The following is a 20398-nucleotide window of genomic DNA, read 5'->3' as shown; positions in this document are numbered from 1 at the left end:
GGCAAAAGTGCTGCAAGGTTAGCATCTTGGACTTCCTCAAATCCTCTCCCCACCATTTTTTTTCCCCCTTTTTTCCAGTGGGTGGGTGGGAGGGGGTATGTATCTGTGTGTGTGGTTTTTTCTCTTTTCTGTAAAGGGGGAAGATTTAATCCCAAATGAGAAACAATATCCTTCTGTACTACTTAGATGGTTTGGCTGCGTGAATGTTTAAGTCACAATTTCAAGCAAGAAAAAAAGCACATAACTGCCATAACCTTAAACTCCTTTCTACTTGGACTAGTTTGTGTAAAAGAGGATACAGAATTTTTAAGGTTGCACACACAGATGATTTTCATCTTTAAATTCCAGAAGCTTTAACTGATGATGCCACTGTGACATAGGTATAAATGGATCTGCAACTTAGATTATCTCAGATTCACTTCTGGAGAAAAATGAAGGTGCTACAGCACCATAACATACCTGAAATCATTATTTTTATACAGAGCGATAAACGTATCAAACTCTCCAAAATGAATTTTTAACACATGGAAATGAAACACCTTACTCTGTTCTTAAGTACAACAACAGATTGTGACAAAATATCACCATGAGACCAGATAAATAAATGAGCTTAATGAAAGAAAACACAAGCAGAATATATAAACACCAAATCAAAAAATTACTGAAAAAAATAATATATATATATAAATATTATATATATATATATATAATATTATTATATATATATATATATATATATATATTTTTTAAACTAGAGACAAAGTCAGATTGTTGATTTACTAAACATAAGGCAATCAGCATTTTCTTGCTAATCTTTATTCCTGAACTGGACAGTGAGTTTTGTAATGGTGAGACTCAGGCAACTGCCTCATTGCCCTGCCCCCTAGCCTACATTTACTCATATTTAAGGTCTCTTAGATGCATCTGTCAAAGAAGATCAGTGGAAGAATGTACCCATAATTTCCAAAACCCATGAAACTCTCTTGGGACAGACTGAAAAAGAAAGATGTCTGGATAAACTGATGAGATTTTAGTTGAAAATTGGCATCACGTATGTGTGATATTTTTTCCATCTCTGTAAGTAACTATGATAGAATATTATGAGCACAGCAAGCTCCTGCTGTGATAAATTTATGATCTAACAACAACAACAACTGCAGGATAAATGGAAAATAGAAGTAAGAGGATTTCTTCATAGAATCCCTTCCACCCTTGCACTGTCACAACGCACTGATTTTTTTTTCTGCGTTAGCCAGAAAGGTGGATAAAAGGAGACAGCTGGAAAGTTTTAGGTCCAGGTAGTCACACAGCCACAGTTCACGCAGCCATTCCTGGGCAGACTTATACAGGAAGAAGATTCCTAAAGAATCTCCTGGGTCCCTTTGTTCATAAGGCTGCTGCTCAGCCTTAGCTTCTTTCTAGAAGAACTTGTATAAACACTTTTTTTTTCTTCGTTTTATGACTGCCCTCACAGCTCCAGCATTCTGCAGAGATTTAACTAGACAGTATTCAATAGCTGTAGTGGATCTCAGAAGATTTGTGGCACGTCCCTGCTCTGAAGGAAGACAATAGACTAGTGAAAGCAGAACTGGTATTCTGGTAAAAAGACGACTACACTGCACTGTCTCATAGCTCAAGTGGGGCAAAGAGAAGAACATATTTTAATGTGCTGAAAAAAATATTATATTATTGTGTGCATAATGTTCTCATGCTTCATGGTGATTTAATCAAAGGAGTGCATTTATTCACTATAAAAAACAAGCAGGGGTTTATACTGCAGACTTGGCTGGTGGGGCTTACTCTTACCTCTCACATAATCCTGGCACAAAAATTTCTTCTGACTACTGTTAGTGTTGTGGTGGGTTTTGCTGTTTTTCATCTTTTTGGGTTTTTTTATTTATTTAAAAAATATACTGAGGAAACCAAACTACTTGATCTGGAGGCTTCCCATTAATACCTCCAAAAATGATGTGAACTCAGTGTTTTCATAACACTACCTACTTTTGCACTGAAACCAGTGTGTTTTCATACACATATCTGCACAGCAACTCATAAGGCCTGAAGGTTCTACCTCTGAAAAAACTTATACCTGCTTATTCCCTTTGTGACAGGGTTATCTCAGACAGTTTCCTATGTTTTCCAAGCAATAGCCATGATGAGTGAGGAGAACTTCAGAATGCCAATCTATTTTCCCATATCACAGCCAAGAAGCTTTTAAATGACAAATAGATTCAATATTTTAAATTCTCAGATGACCAATTCCCTTAGCCTATCTTTTTTTTTTTTCTCCTTAGTTAAACACAGATAGAACAGGAAAGAAGTAAGGAGAAATTACTTATTTCCTAACACAGGTGTCTCACTGTTACTTTTACCAGTCCACCTGATTTAGTCCTTACTACTAGAAATGCTTGTTCAGCCAAAAGGAAAGCTGACATAGTATAAAAACCAACCACGTAAGTAAAATTGTTATTAGAACTATTGTTGAATGACATTTTATATATATGTGTGTATATATATATACATATATATATATATATAAAATTCAACAATAAGTTAATATATATATATTCACTATACATATATATATATTTCATTTTCACTTAGTCATAAACAAAAAGAAGTTTTGCAAAGATGAAACTTGGCTATTATAAGTTGAAACTTACTACAAGTTGAAACTTGGCCATTACACAGCCGTTACTAGGCACACAGAAAGATGGAACAGGACTAACAGACCATATGATCTCCCCTACTGCCACTTCCCAGCACAGGATTAAGTAACAGCATTACCCAAAAAGTTTGTCCAGCCTACCCTTAAAAACCTTCTATTACAGAGACTCCACAGATTCCCAAGGGAACATACTCCAATGTTTCACTCTGTCTTATTACAATGACATTCCCAATACCTAATTCACATTTCCCCAACTTTATTTCATCTAAGTTCCAATGCCTTCTCTGATGCTCTCTCACATTCCTGCATAACGTGAAGCACATTTGCACACACCCACTCAAATGTTTTGAACAAGTAAGGAGCATCTCTAGCTGTCTTTTATTTATAGCTACACATTATTGACATGCATACAAGATACACATTAATGTAATTAATTTCAGCATTCTTTCTACTTCATTATTTCTACAACTTCCACTTTTTCTTGCATTTGCATGATCTTATTACAACTATTTCAGTAGTTAATAGAGCTTCAGTTTTAATATTTTGTCACTTTTTGAAAACTCAATTCTACTGCCTGTTTGCAAACCAATATGGCTATTCTAAGAGCAAAACACCATCCAGCTATCTGTTATAGTGGTGATTGAACAATGGTCTCCACAGCTGCTTTTTGTTGCCATTCTTGTCATCATTGCTATTGCACACTTCTATATATAGCTATTTCTGTCTCTAGCCATGTCATTAAATCCTCACATCAACATTTCCTTATTGCTCCTTATTTACATGTCTCTTTCACAGTCTTCTCCCATAAATCCGAAATGAGCTTAGACTTACTGCTTGTTTTGCACTCATGATTTCTGACTATTTTCCTCATCTATGCTCCATAGACCAAGAATACTAAACATACAGCAAAAAATTTTCACCCGTTCTAGGAGAGACAAGTAGCCCCTTTTTCAGTTCTCTTAATTTCAGTTGTAGAAATTAAAAAGTTAAAAAAAAAAAGTTATAGATACACAGATATTGTATAAAATAACTTGCTACAGAGAAGCTTGCCTTATTCAAGTAGCCTTTCTTCATCAATCTCAGCAAATTTTGATCAACTATGCTTATAAAAGTGCTATGTTTTGAGTAGATGGCTATTACTTAAATATCAAAGGAGAATATGCAGACATAAGTGCTGAGATAGTTCCAAAGGACATTCATAGTTGTTGTATTTTCATCCTCCCACCCAGGAGGCCTTCATTGCTAAATTCTCTTAGGGACACAGCCCTTATAGAGGAGGTCAAAGGAATTCAGGTTATTTAGAATAATTTTTGCTCCGTACAAGTGCATTACAGATGAATTATGCATTCATTGGAAAATTGGAATTTTCCATTGAAAATTACAATGGATTACAAATCCAGTGAAATACACTGGAAATTTGATTTCTGTCAGCAGGTATAATGGATCACTTTTTTTTTCTTTCTTGCCTGTTCCACCACTTCAAAGATTCAATATGTGCCATCCTGGGCCAGAAAACAACCTAGCTTGGATTACAGCTATTTTCCACATTTAAAATGACACAAAAACAAAACAAATCAATAGTTGGTAGTGAAAAAAAATATGCCTATGATTTCCCTTTACATAGTTTAAGATGTTTCAGAAAAATGCGACTGTGAATAAATGAATAAAAACTGTGTGATCTGTGATCTGAAATGATTGACAGAATGGCTTCAAATCTGTTTGACTAAATTTATTGGTTTCTTTGTTTTAAAGGTATTACATGCTAACTGGATCCACAAAGAGATATGATGCTAAAAAACTTAAATTTTAGTTCCTCTAATCAGTCGTAGCCCTTTTGTAGAAGCAGTAAGATAAGTCAATCCCGTGGAGAAAACTACCTGAAACAGTATGCTGCACAGGAATATGCCCAATCAATGGATCAGAACAAAAGACTGTGTTCAGTTCAAAATCTTCTAGGGCTTACATCATTTTCTTTGAGGAAGCAGGGGATTCACTCTTCACTATAGCTGTAGCAGTAAGCACTACAGCTTTTAGGCCCCACCGTGCCATAGCACTCTCTAGGAGGCTTGACTCAGTTCAGTAGCTTTAATAGAGCTTAGTAGATTGCCCTTCTAAATCTAGAAAGGCAGACAAATGCTTTACCTGCAGAAGTAGATGGAAACTGGGCCATCTTGTTGCCAATATCTCACTTTTTCAGACTAAAGTGCTTTTGAAAAAGAACTTTAAGCTCTTCAAGAGCCCCACGCTTGAAAATTCACCAACTGCACTTCATGTTTGGGACTGAGACTTCTCCAGCATTAAGCAATCCAGAATGAGATTCATGTATGCAAGCCCTGCTTAGCTCCCATTCAGAGTAACCCAATGCTTAGTTACCTTAAGTTTATCTGGGCTGAAAGGGTTTTCAAAGACACGGGAACAAAAGCCTTAAAGTCACTTTAAGGAGCAGATAATCATTTTTATATCTAGGACAGAAAGCCATTCTACACACAGCACATTTCTGCAGTAATAAAGCAGAAAGGACTTCACTGCCCATCTCTAACAGTTTTCCACAGACACAGGCTGCTGCAGGTAGTACTGCAGATACTAAACTCAGCCACATAAATTTAAGATATACATGATGGTTCAGGTGGGCACAGGTGAGCACACATTCTTAGTGTCACTGACTCATAATTATTACCGAATAAAGGTAACAACTACTGTCTACTCATCAAAAGGATTCTTTCAAGAAGGTCTGAATTAGACATTTATACACTGGCAATGAGACTCATTCCAACCCAGTATAATTCAACATAAACTATCCATTTTGCTTAAGGCCATTCTATAGGCTCTTTCTCCAACCAAGACATCAGACTTTACTGTGTCTTAAGATAGAATTAAAAGTCTTCAGAAATGCACTATTTCTTCAGAAAACAAATTCTTGAGACGGACACAATTTCCCCCGCCCAGGATACATAACCCCTTTATATGAGAAACCAAGTGTTAAGTATAAAACTGTAAAATTGTTTACCATTTTCAGGAAGAATAAGGAAAAACATTGTACATTACCTAAGTATAATGCAAGTATACCCGTACAACATCCTATTTCCTGAAAGGAAGCTACTGAAAAGCACTAAGGAAGTCAGCAAACTCTAAACAGCAATAAAGTACATAACATCATGGAATTAATGAATACAATCCTCTCTACACGCTGAATCACCATTAAAAATCATCTCAGCACTGCATGAAGCAAAGATCTTTTTTCTTTTCAATTTTCAGAAGGGTGGGATGGGAATGTCCACAGTATTTCTGTGGACGTCACTGATTCAGAAATCTCACTGGATACAAGAGAACCTTCTTGCAGTACGTTCTGGCTACGTTTGTTCATTTCTTCTGGCGTGGGCGATGACACTGACATCAGAGAAGTGCACTTTCACATCTCCTGAGAGTAAAACCAGACGTAGCTACTTGCAATAGTCAGAACTAATCCCTGGTATCCAAAATTGTATCACAACAACTCTTATACCAGCTTAGCTAAGGGACATTTAACATTTAATTGTATGGGTTCAATCTGTCTATATAATCCAGCTGAATTACAATTTTTAAACACATCTTAGAGGTTTTCCCCTACAGAAAATTCTGGAAAGTCTCTTCCCTCTTTTTTCTTGAGAAATCTTTGGATTTGGAGCCAATTATCTTTCATCACAGCAGTTGAGATGCATTTGTCTCAGTCCCCGTTTTCCCCTAGCTATAACACATTTTGAACCTATTTTAATGATGTTTGCCAGATCACCAATCTTTTTTCCAACATTTTTCCCCACACTGCTGCTTATCAGTCTTGGCCTCAATATCCCACAGATGGATGATCATCCATCTGTGGGCAAACGTAACATTTAGATTAATTCCCTTGCCTGTCATGTAGACATTCAATTATTGGTGAGCCCAGAACAATAATGTACTTTTTTTTCAGTCCAACTAGAAAGTTACAGTACTTTTGGGGAGTTGTGGTTTTTTGTTTTTTGTTTTTTCTTTTTTCTTTTACTGGCTTCCTCATTTGTAAACACTGTATGGACATACACAATTCTGAAGATATTCTGGAAGGGTATTGCTTGCTTGTTCTATTATGTTTCAATATACAGTATCTTCAATATACAGTATATATATTCAATATACAGTATATTCGGTATACAGAGTTATCTCCAAGGATTTCAAAGATCCCTGAAGTCTTTAATAGTTTACACAGTTTAATTATTATTAAAGTTATTTTTGTCACTCTACTTTGTAAAGCAAAAACAAAGTAAATGTGCTGCTAGAATCTACAGAGGTAACCGCATTAGTGTCAAACCAGTTAAAGCACTTAATTTATACTTGGACTTTAACCTCTTGTTTCTAAGTCCCACTGGAATCAAATACAAACTGTAAAAGGCTGTTATAAATTGCCATCCTTTCAAATAGCAGTATTGTTAATGCTCTTATATGAGAAAGAGGAAAAGGATGCTTTACTAAAATTGTTTGGCTTCTGTCACACACACAAAAGAACGCTTTTGTTTGACACTGATGCTGACTGCACTGAAATTTTTTCTTCAACACTTCAGAACGTCCCTGAACAATTTCCCTCACCTCCTGAAGGAAAACAGATATTCTGCACACACATTAAAATGTTGTGCATAAGAAAAAATTCCTTGACAGTCAAACAGCACCCCATTTCCTTGTCTATCATCCCGTATCCTTACTTGTATTTGATTAAGTAAATCACAGGAGCAAGAGCTGAAAATCAGTTCCCACAAGTGACCAAAGTGAATTTGATGTCGCGTTCTCTTCTAATAGAATGTGTTGTGATCCTTCAGTTACTGAGATCTCTCTTCACTGCCTGTTAGTCTTCCAGCTCTTTGTTCTCTTTTTACACATCTCATGCTGCTGGCTATACCTTGTTTAACCACAACACAGCCAGAACATTCCTCCTTCACCACTGAATTTCTCAAAACTTCTCTTTAGAAAAAGTTACCAGAGTCCAACTGTAATATACATACATACATACGTACAAACTTCAAGGAACATATTGCAATGCTCTAGCTAAAACAAGCCACTGAGATAATTATTTTGTATATTATGTAGAGCTGTTTCACAAATACCAAGAAAAGTGAAAGAAAACATGATCCACTAAAGACCTGATGCAATTTTCCCCCTAACGTCAACGCAGAGTAGAATCACAGCAGAATGTCACACCACACCGGCGGAACACACTGTATCTCTGAACTCGTGTTTTCAATATTAAAACATATATGTATTTTAACAGCAGTTTACCCATACTTACAGTAGGTGAAATGGTATTATTATGATGTAAGTGTTGCATGGTAAAGTCTGGACACAATTCCACAAAAATAGCCTGAACTGGAATCTCCAAGCAACACACTTTTGCCAAAATCAGCCTATGAACTCATCACAAACTAGCATGGCTAAATTCTGTACGAGCTTAAAAAGTGCTTCTCTAAGTTATCAGTGTACTATGCTTGCAAATGCTATTGCTACACAAAAATTCTAAGAGATCACTCTCCAAAGTTCTAAAATGTGAAACATTTTCTTCCACATTAAACATATTTCATCTGCGTAAACATATTTGAAATGATGTAAAACCTGGGGCAATATAGTGCACCACTTGTTAAGAACAATGAAAAAATACTTTGAAATGATTTTTTTTTTTAATATAACTTTGACATGCTTGTTTGTTCAGAGAAAGAGCTTGGTGCTGCCCACAGAACCAATGACAGACTCTCAAAGTTCTGCTATCCATACGTGCAGCCTTATCCAACTTCAAGACAGAACATATGCACCACTAAGTCAAAGTAGAAAGCTGCAATCTGTTACTCACTTACCATTATGTAACCCATGCTACATAAATTCCAGACATATTTTTATTTCCTATCTAAAGTTACTCTCTAGTCTTTCTTGCACAAAGTCTCCTTGATATATTTTATGAGAAATTTCAATGAAGACCAAAAAAATTCATCCAGATAAAAAGAAAAAAAAAAAGTCTCCCATACTATTTAACTGTATAAACTTCACATCCAATTGCAAAATTCACAGGCATTTTCTATCATCCTCCTGAATAAACAGGACAGATTAGACCCGTTTTCCTTCTTAAATTCATATTTATCTTTGGAACAACATTCTTATCTAAACACACTTTATTTACTTCACAGAATGCAGTTCCAGCTCTAAGACACTCTTTATACTTCCTCATGAGTTTTGTTTTTAAGTATAATTTCCAATCACCTCAAGTGCTAATTAACATACTTTTCACAACACCCTGGGATTTATATGCTCAGTGGATAGCAAGAGTCGGAAGAAAGAGACACAATCCAACACTGATGACCACTAATATTGAAAAATTACAGAAAAAACAATGGCACCTTCTTGTGAAAAGTGATGTTGACAATGCAGTGAAGCATCTTCTTGAAACTTCTGAGAAAAAGGTGTCATGCTTTGCAAACAGCACACTTCACTGCTCTGAAAAGCTTAATCTAAGGCCTAAGGCTGCCCACTGTTCTCCATATTAGGGCCAAGACTTGTTATCCATCATTGTGTTTAAAAATATAAATGGACAGAAGATAAAGATATGCAATACAGAAATGCACATATATTCATACAAAGGAAGTGTTTACAGGCTTAGAAAAAAAGCCTCTTCCTTACATCGTCAGAGCATATTTTTCTGTGCTGTAGCAGGGTCAGGAGACTTTGAATACCTTAGCTCTCCATCTTAATGTGTTCATTATTTAACTGCAGGAGCTTTTGTCCAAATCAAACCAGCAGACACTGGTTGGTAATACCTAACCTACGATTCATCAGGCTCTTCATCCTTTAAGCCAAAACTTGTCCTCAGATTCCCCCAAAAATGGACCATGAGCCAAGGCCACAAGCTGGGCATCTATGCAATCCTTTTTTTTAATTTTTATTAAATACGAAGCAGAGACAGTAGTCTAGCCTTCATACTGTGTAGAAGTTCATAAACACATAATAAATTAAATATAGAGAAAAACAGTCACCAATGGGAGTCCTAGACTCCAATTTTCCAAGAAGGATATCCATCATATTGAAGGGAGCTGTCATCCTAAGCTGACTACACTCTCAACTATGCCTACTTCAACAAATGTTGAAGGAAAAGCTATCATCTAGAAACAGCATTATGACAGTCCAACAGTGAATGAGGTTCAATTTTTCTTTTCATCCAGGAAATCTGTTTTATCTCTCAGCAGAATGCACAATATTGAAGCTTTTGCTAATCTCAGAATTATCTTGTCTAATTAACTTACTTTTTTTTTTCTTTTTGTCTTTAAGTATTACTGCAATTCAGGTGAACAGACAAAAAATTTCAAGATCTTAAATAAAAGAGGCTTATAGTATGCTTTTTGCAATTGTACTTACATTGAAAAGATGACGCAAGTTGGTCTTGGCCGAGTCTCAGCGGTAATGAGCCCTCAGTGGACTGTTCTCCTGAAACCACTTTCTTTACTGGATAATATTTGGGTTTGATCACATATTCCTGTGTTTGGCCATGATGAAGATTCATCATCAGTGTCTGAGATGAAAGTGGTATCATCCTGATTAAGGAAAAAAAACAGAAGAGACACAGTAAGTATTAATAAGTTAGACTTCAAACCAACTGGTAAAAAAAAATTAAGACAAATTCATCTGTACTCCAAGCTCTCAAAAGTCAATTTGGGAAACTTACTGGCTTCTAATTAAGCACCCAATTTTCCATGCATTTAACATTTTAATTGTCTTGTCAGCTCAACAAGCACTTAGGCATATGAAGACTATAGAGATTATATCACCTCTTTTTTGATAAAGAAGTATCATGAAAATGGGAAGAAATCTCAGAAAACAGGGAGAAATGCCCTACTCAAAACCATGAGTTGGAGCTCAACTTTGTTGGCACACATACTTTCCAGACTGGTCAGAGAAACAGCAATGCAATTAAACATCTGTGTTTTGTGCAACTGTCATTGCATACCAGGAGTGGAAAGTAAAACCTGCACCCAGATGGATTTCCCTCTGATCCCTGGAAGCTAGTTTCCTTCCCCACAATATCACTCTATCTGTAAGAACACTGCTTCTCTTGCACTTCCCTTTCCCTTTTGATGAGTTTTTTTTCCCTATCTCATCAGAAGGTTTCTCTCTGTTTCCCAGCTCGCATCACTTTCCCATCTTTCTCTTTGTCTGCACCAGTGAACATCTCTAACAGTTGTCCTATAACCACACGGCTTCCCTTCAGAGCTAAACTATTTCCTCTTCTTATCAAACAAGATAATTCCTTCAAGCTCACTGATTCTCTTACTGACAATTGCAGTTCCTTACTTGCATTATTAGATTCTTTCCTTAAACCTCTCTGCACAAGACTGTTCCAATTTTTAGTTGGAATTCCCCTCTCCTTATTCCCAGAAACCATGGTTATTTACCCATATACCACTTATAGCAGGAACTGTTTCTTTGCTAACACAGAAACTGGCCTTCTCACACTCCACAGTACCACTCAACAATAAACAAAGAAGGGAGTAAGTCACATACTGCTAGCCACATGCAATGAAAATGCAAGCTATTTCAGGGTACTGGGCTACAGGGTTTCGCTGTCCAGCAAGTAGTAATAGGAAGCCTTTGTTAATAAATCCAGCAATAGCAATTCTTCAAGAATTTGTAGATGGTGTAGATCATACTGCAGAGATGTGTGTTCCTCAAGAGAATAGTGTCAACTACTAAACTTAGTAACAGTGGTTATTAAGATTACATTACCAAATGGAGGCATAAAGAGTGGGATGATGTGAGCGCTTCTACTAAGCTAAGGGATTGCTTGGTCAGTAAAGCATAAATATGGGAAAATTATGGGATTTATAACAGCCACCCCTCAAAGAATCACAGCTCTGTAGTGTAAATAGCTGCCCTTAGAAGAAGAAATAGGCAATGCTTCCCCACTGTAGTAAGACTGAGGAAGGTTCAGCTGAGCAACAAGACGGATGACTCCAGAACCATCTACCTACAATTGGAGTCTGATTCCTTAGTTACGTCTTTTGAGGATGCTTAGTAACTGCTGCAGCCAGTGGATTTATAGTTAGAACAAACAACAGAGTTTTGTTCTACAGACTGTTATTAACTTGGATCAGTTCTAGAAAAGTTTATTTGTTAGTACAGAAAATTAGTACTCTGATAAACAACAGAAACTTTAACTCTTTGTACTATCTCTAGAGTCAAATTTTTCAGATAAAGTGCTTATGCAGTATATTCAGGAGAAGTCCTTTTCCAAGATTAAGAGAAAATACTATACTTTCGGTGCTGTCTTCAAGCTTCCCACATACCAGATCAAAGAGAGCCATCAGTGACAGTGGAGGTTAGGTTCAACTTGACAAGGTATCAGCAAGAATGCCTCAACCTGAGAGAAACCAGTGCCACAGTAATGACTGATTTCCTAGACAAGTCAACACAATCCTTCCTGCACAAACTTGTTTCTCCACAGGTTGTAAGCCAGTGTATCCATCCACTCCTGCACCTGGACATCAGAGGGCAAGTTTTTCCCAGACCATGTGTAAGCAGGCCATGGTCACAGAAGTCAACATGGTACAGAAGAACACATTGCAGCAAACTTTTAGAGGCTGCTTATATTTGCTTTAAGTTTAATGTTGTTACTTTCTTGACTGTATCCAGAGAGACACTGCCATTTCAATGCCTGCTTCCTGTTAAGGCTGACACATGTTGCAAAAAGTTACTTTTTATTACATATCCAGCCCCACTGCAGACCAAGCCCATCAACCCACAACAGATTCCATCACTACACTTATAATATAAATCCAAAACCTAACCAAATGCCTCATACCATACCAGAGACAGGCATGCTATACACTAGAAGCTGAAATTTACTAAGACAGTTGTCTCCTACTTTTCAGGTAATCTTCTTCCTTGATTTCATTCCCATTTAGCTTGCTAACTAACTAATATTAGGGCAATACTAGAATACGTTTTGTTCTACCAGAGAGTGGTTTTCTTAGAAGCATATAGAAGTTCCCTACTCTAGAAACTCTCCTTCTTTAAAGGAAGTATCTTCACTGCACATCTATGTTGGTACTCTTAGTTTCATTAGGGACTAAATAATCTACTCTTGTATTAAAGGGAAAGCTTACAATAAGTTTGCAGCATTAAAATTGAAAAGCAGAAGATGAAACCAAGTTTGCAATGAAAAGTGGTCTAGACTCTTGCACATTTTCTGTCAGATTTGATCTTCTTCACACATAACTACCAATGATCTTGATTTTGAGTACGCATAAAAGTTCTCCCCGTGTTTAAGAACAGCTCAGCACCAGACATCCATTGCTAGCATGGAAGTGTACTAACTAGCAGCACGTATTTGCCAGTCATCTGACCAGTTGACTAGTCTTGCTTGAGTCTAATTCCTGATAGGGTCAAATATCAAAGCATTTATGAGAACCCTCCGTTGTGACTGCTCTTTTGATGTTCAAATTCTTCTCAACGTGATCTGGCTCTTAAAGATGTTAGTTTATAATCCAAAGGGACGTTGTGAAGCTAACTGTGATGACTGGTACAGGAATCACCCCAGGACCTATTATGCTTTTGGAAAAGATGTTAGCAGCTCTACTACAACTTTCTGAAAATCGTTTGGTGCTACAACTGTTAGTGCCAACTTGCCAAATTCCTCCCAACCTGCAAGCACAAATGTTTCTTCCCTTTCCTGAAAGGCTGAGCTCTGGATCTCTGCCTGAGCCCCTCATGCAGCTTCTGTCATACTGTGGGAACTCCAGTGCTGCATCCACAGTCATACCAGCTGCACCAGGGACCCCCAGTAAAAAGCACAAGACAATCCTTCTCATGGAGTAGTAATGGCAGGCACTGACTTTGTCACTGTTTGAATATCCAAATTAAAGAACAAGTAGCATGATAAAAATTTCCTTATAACTCCTCAAGATTCAAAGCCACTAGAAACAAGTGGTGCTCTGTTGCTACCACAGACAAGGAGATAGTCAAAGTAGGTCTCAGACACTCTTAACTAGGCTTTTAGGACTTAAATGAAAGGCATACTCAACTCACAGCCATTACACTTAAAAAGCTCTCATCTATAAATAACAATCATCACCACAACCAAAATCATTTCATTGCTTCCCAGCTTTGCAACGCTGCTTACTGCACATTTCAACATTACACAACCAAGATGAGCCCTCAGGAACTGTTGCAACAAAAATACTCAAGTACTATTAATGCTCCCCATAGTACAGGTTAAAAAGATGCAATTTATAGTTTCGATCTTTAAATTTTGCATGAAATAGCCAAGACTAAATAAGATTGTTGCATTATGTAGGCTTATGTCACTAATTTGGTTGGTAGTTCACAACTAAATGGTCAAAACTGACATTAACTTCAATAAGCTTGATTAAGAATTTTCCATAGCTAAAGTGTACAGAAGACAGATGTCAAACACGTTTTGATGTCAAACAAATGTCTAAGCACGTTTTCAGCAAACAAAATTACAGACACTAGCTAAAAAGGTTACAAGAATACTGCAGAGGAAGAACAAACATTTCCAGCTAATCATCATGCAAAAAAAAAGAAAAGCTCTCTTGCTTGATAATAGCAGACCAGGAATGCTATGTATCAGAGTAACTCTGGCAAGCAGAAATGAAACCAGCAACGTTTGGAATGGAAAGTACTGTCTAGACTAAATAAGACAAGCCTATCTCAGACTGCTTTCTTCATTTTATTTACTGTGAGTCTGATACATGCTCCCTGCTTGGCTCCCAGCTAGCAACAATTGAAAGAAAAACAAAGTTATCTGAATTGTTAATAATTTTAACCTAGAAATTAATTCCTTCTTCTCTACCTTACCCCAGACTCAGAATTAACAGCCAAATGTAGAAGAAAACCTAGCACTTTCTAAAATTATGATATGATATAAAGAAAACATACAGGACAGTTTTAAAGGCACGAGAATAGAACTAAAAGCCTGCTGTCCTGTAAATTACCAGCAGTAAATTACCAGTTCAGCTTGACCTTTGCCAGCTGTTTCTTCCTTTGGTTGCTTGTCTGTTGTTTGGGTTTTTTTTTTAATTATTTTTATTTTATTTTATTTTTTAAGTTTAAGGTACAAGAAAAAAAATCTAACTTCCCAGCCAATGAAGAACATACAGAATTTCTTCAAAGCCCCTTAACATTATCAGACCCAGAAAGCATGGCCTATTTTATAATGTACTTCCAGTCTCAAAAGATGAAAGAGGAAGTGTTCAACCTTTTCTTTCTTCTCACCATCACAAAAATTCTGCACCAAGTGTATTTTACATACAAAAAAATATTAATGCATACTGAATACTTTGCCCCTGACTTTCATGGTGAACACTGCAAACCTGTTATTGAGGAATGCCTGCCCAAGAATAACATTCATATTTTCATCATAAACCTACCTCAGCTTTATGCCATTGTAATGAAGATTTCCTGAGGCTACAATTTGCAAATATCTGTGCTTGGATATGAATAAATAATTTCAAACAACACCTTCAGGTTATTCAGTTTTTGTTTGCTTGTTTTACTATTTGTTTTTACTTATGTACCAAGGTACAGGTGTTATTTACACCATGCAGGATCTTACCTGATCACGATCAAACTGATTTGCTTTGGAAGGGCAGTAACGCTATAAATCTTACTAAAGATTAATAAAAATACCTCATCTGGTATGAGATTAATAAAAAGAAAGAGTCACATATATTGTAAAAATATCCCTAACTACAAGTTGTGCTCAACTTAAATACAATTTCAGTGGTTAAACTCTTGTTGAAGACAGTTGCAGCAATGATCTACTCTCAAATATCTGCTAATAAAGTTAGCCTTGTATTTGTAGATTCACCTGTATTGCTTACAGGTTAGACAGAATCCTTTTGCTACCATAAACTGGCGTAATAGTTGAACTAAAGCTCTATGAACTAGCAGTGTTTCCCAGTTAAATCATGAAACCATGATTCCGTTGATCCACTGCATCTTCTGCACACAATATAATAAACTGAAATATGTAAACTACAAACATTCCTCCAGGTTTCTAAAGAGAAGTACTAAACTGAATTTTCTAGGATAGTGAGAAAAGATTTATTCCTACATCTAATAACCACAAAAAGGTTTCGAAGAAACCTGGCAGTTGAATATACAGATATGAAGGACAAGAAACAAATGCACATGTACTTTCACACAATCCAACTTACAGTTTATGCAAAAGCAGATAAGCATATTTCAAATTAAAGCATTCAAGCATTTAATTTGTAAAACACTCCTGGAAAGGTACTGGATTATATAAACGTTAATTACATTTAATTATTGAGAAGAAGGAAAGTTCTCCTACTAGATCTTTTCATCTGAATAAGATGAACACAGAAGTTTGGTCCACTTCCCTCCCAGATGTCACCAAAATACAATTCATGCAAACTTACAAAACCTTCATAGACTGTTAACTACCCTCAGTGTAGACCAACACACGTAGCAGTATATGTGAAGGCTAGGAAAGTATGATAAAAACATAAACAAGAAACTGACATGAGTGTATAGTCCCACACTAACAGAAATTTACAAACTTTCTTCTTCATGCACTAAAAAGAACAACAGTAAGACACAAATAATTACTTTATACATACATTCACCAACATTTAGCCAGCAAAACTCTTCATGATTCCAGATGAATTCTATGTCTCTATGATTTAATATGGGTTCTCAGCCATATATGTGTCTGTGTATACACTCACACACACACACACCCTTCCAGCCATCTCTTACACTCCCAGATTTCCAAAAGCCATTTTTTTGTCTTCTTGAATGTTGCTGGTATTAAACTCCTTAACAATTTCAGATTCTAGAAGACTTGCTACCAAATTCACAAATTTTTGCATTAAAAAGTTGACCTGTAGGGCATTTTATATTGCAACAGCGACTCAAGATGAAATACAGTACTCAATAGCAAAAACATACTTAACCAGATCATTGAAAGCTGAAACTGCTACTGCAAAATTGCTTTTGTTTTCATAGTACTAGTGCCATGTTACAAAACACTATGCCGACACTATCGGTACCAAAAACTCTGATGAAGATGAATGAAGTAGTGATAATTTCTATCTTATCCACCCATGAGACAGACTTTGGTATTAGAAAGGTATGTTGAAATGACACTTAAAAATAGAAATATACATTCCCACAGTGGATACTGTACAATAAAGAGCAAAACAAACGAGCACAGCTGCTTCAAAGGAAAAACCATGCATCACTAATCTACTCAAATTCTTGAGCATATTAAACCAAAGAGCAGACAGTTGGCTGATATAATTTACTTGAAATTCAAAAAGACTTTGAAGACTTATCTTACAAGAGCCCACTAAGAAAGCCTAAATAATAGAAGTGCTGCAAGCTTAAAACAGGCAAAGAGATAGAACAGATGCACATGTTTTTCTTGGATACATGTTAATTATGGTACACCCTTTTGAAGTCTAACACATACATGGTTTCTTAATGTCTCACTCTAGTTAAATAAGTGGTTTAGAAGTGTGTTACGCTTTCAGAAACCCTCAAATTTAATTTAGCCTTATGCACAGTATATATTTAAGCAAGTTAAACTCATTTTGAGAATAAACTGAATTAAGCATAAGTCTGTCATTTAGGAGTGTAACAAATCAAAAGAACGTATGCCAGTAAAGAAAAATCTTGGACAATCTTTGAGATTCTGATGGTTAAAATAATGACTGTGAAGAAACTAATGCAATGAGCAAGTAAGTACACCATCAAGACTTTGTGTAGATACAGATATGCCAGCAGAAAGATTTTTCTCAGCTTACGTCAAGAAAACTGCTTCGAAAATATGATCTCATTGCTGTAATAACAGCTTCTCAGAAGGGGTCAAAAAAAAAAAAAGGAATCACTTGTAGGTTTATAAGTTAGACCTGTGTGAAGTAGATGAAGTTATTTCTCTTGTTCAACAGTGCACAATCTGAACTTAAGCATTACTGATGTCTAGGCTCACTGCAGCCAACCAGGCAAGAGCATAACCACAGCAGAAGTTCCTAGTGTACAAAACTGGATTAAAAGATAAAACTCAAAGTACTTCTGTATACAGCGAGCAAGGATAGACTTCAATGCACTGATACCAATAAAGCTAAAACACAGCCAGTGACACACCCAGGCAGAGGGAAGTTGTTCAGTTACAAAGCAAAATTCTTTAGATAATGTATGACAAAGATATAAAAATAACCCTTAATTCAAAATAAATTCAGATTATAATGGAAATGTATTTTTCACATTCTGCACAATCAGTTTTATAAAGAACTGTTACGAAATATGGATCACATTTGCTTCTGAGGATGTAACAAATGTAAATGGAAGATGAGCATCCCTAGAATTCTATTATGAGAAGACTGCATGGAAAAGAAAAAACAAATTCCTAAGCATACAAGTTTCTTAAATAATAATCATTACTATCGAGTCTTAATTTTCTCATTGTAAGGATGTGCCAACAAATGTGCCAGAGCACATCAGAGCATTTTTACCCCTCCGTAATGCACGCTGATTTCATATGTAAGTAACTACTAGCAGATGTAGTGTAACACTGACTTTGTTCAACTGTTATAGACCAAAAGTGTAACATGCTCATTGCATGAGAATAAACCATGCCTTCATATGTTTGAATGATGAGATGTTATTCTGTGACAACCATCTGAACCACATTTACTGAAGGATTTCTAAATTGACAAGAACAAAAAAAAGTAAAATAAACGCACAATGATAGCAATCAAGCTTAGAAAATTCAAGACTGAGTCCAGACTCCAGCTTCAGTACGTATAGTTCTCAGAAGAAACTCTTTGGCATATTATATCAGGAGTAAGCAGCTCTGACAGACTGCACTGCCTAGAGGATACAATCTCTGCCATTCGCCAGGGACTGCTCATACTAAATTACACCACAGAATTTAGCAATCCTAAAGATGGAGAATCAGGGCAAGAGGGTGGGGAGGGAAGAGCAGAACCAAAATCTTTATCCAAGTTCTCCTCCACAGTGGCCACATAATGTCAAGTGATGCAACAGAAGCATGCTGCCGGCCACATCTGCCAACACTGGAAGCAATGCAAGGAAGAAAGGGGGGAAAAAGTACATGTTATGCTGTATCTCTGATGGTGGAAAGATAACTGATGAAAAGTTCTGGAGGTAGAAGTAATGTTTGCATTAGGCCAAGAACACTTACAACATCTAAACTTTCAAAATATATAACTACTTTCTCAGCTGAACTAGATAAACAACTCAGATGGCCTATTTCTTCATACCACAAAATTGAGTAACAAAGATTATCCTTTGTTTAAATTCATCACAAAAATGGAATGTTTCTATTTGCAGTAAGAAGCAGGAAAGGGGAGACAAGAGCACGCAGTCACACTTACCAAGAAGGCTAAGTCTGGGGATCAGGATCTCCCAAAGCCTTGTGACACATATGTAAATAGTTTGAGCATCAAATCACGCAAATACATTTTCTAAGCAATCCAGGTACTAAACTCACGCACAATCAGAGGACAGCAATTACAAAAGTTACTAGTAAATTTTAGTTAAGTCCTGACTTCAACCACAAAATTCTCTGTTCATTAAAAGTGTACGCGTGTAATGAAAACACAATTTTGTTGCACTATTATCTATTTTCAGATTACTCAGATGAGTAATTTTGGTGAAATTGTGTTTAAGCCTACAAGATACTATGTCATAAATAAGAGGCAGCTTTAATACTGTTTGTTTAATCCTTTTTCTATATCAGGGATCTTGTGAGTACAACATCCCTGGTATAGAAAGTCACTTTAGAAGAAGTAAAGTACCAACAAAAGCACAGCTAACCAACTGAAGCTACAAGAAGTAATGAAGATTTATTCACTGTCACATCCTGGAAAATTCCTCTGCAGAAAGAATATTGACAAAGAACTTGGGTGAAAAATTAACAGTAAGTGTGCTTTATCTATACTTCTAACTAGAGACCACAGTCAGTAATTATAATCCACTAGAACACTATTGTCAGCTTGTTTAATAATGGACACCAAATACAGTCAGTTATTCCTATGTGAATAATTGCTTGAATCTTACCAGGGGCAGCACTTAAAGAATATCCCTACTAGGTCAGCATCCCAGAAGCAGGAAAGGCACAATACATCTTTTAACTTCAGACATTAAAGGAAGAAAAAGTGCAGTACATCAACATTAACACAACATATTTATAGATAACTACAAAATTTCATACACCAAGTAAACTGAAAAGCCACATGCAAAGAATCTAGACATAGATGTGGATCATCTTTTTCTCACTTGCTTAACTTTACAGAAGTAAAAAAAAATTGTTTGCTGGAAAACTGACTGCTAAAATCTTTCAGAAAGCAAATGCAAATAATATAGAGATGATAATATTTCTGAGGCAGGTTATAATTTTTGGCAAAAATTACAGAACTAAAGGTGATGGTACGTTTCAACTGAACTGTGACAACATTCAATTGCTTGTGAGTCCAAAGAATGCTGTGATTAACAATATGTTCAGTTATTTTTAAAATAGGTAGAAGTTTACCTAGTGCACTGATGTTACTGATGAAAGCTGCCTCAAATCTCAATTTTAATAGCAATCTTACTACACTATTTACTTCAGAGATTGCGAAACTAGAATAAAAAGGTCAGAATAGGTATGCATTTTTTTATCCTTCTCTTTTATGTATCCAC

General features: G+C 36.2%; 1 protein-coding gene across 5 annotated transcripts in view; it reads right to left on the bottom strand.

Annotated features, from left to right (window-relative positions):
* LTBP1 (latent transforming growth factor beta binding protein 1) overlaps positions 1-20398 on the bottom strand; it is a 176232-nt gene that overhangs the window by 117995 nt on the left and 37839 nt on the right. For all 5 annotated transcript variants that reach the window (XM_052684049.1, XM_052684031.1, XM_052684021.1 and 2 more), the window contains exon 4: positions 10067-10242. In XM_052684049.1, the coding sequence (XP_052540009.1) occupies positions 10067-10242 (176 nt within the window). The remainder of the gene's footprint in view (positions 1-10066; positions 10243-20398) is intronic.

This window comes from Tympanuchus pallidicinctus, unplaced genomic scaffold (genome assembly GCF_026119805.1).
Source record: "Tympanuchus pallidicinctus isolate F22 unplaced genomic scaffold, pur_lepc_1.0 scaffold1, whole genome shotgun sequence".
NCBI lineage: Eukaryota > Metazoa > Chordata > Aves > Galliformes > Phasianidae > Tympanuchus > Tympanuchus pallidicinctus.
Note: the sequence above shows the minus strand (reverse complement) of the source record. Positions and strands in the feature narration are given on the sequence as shown.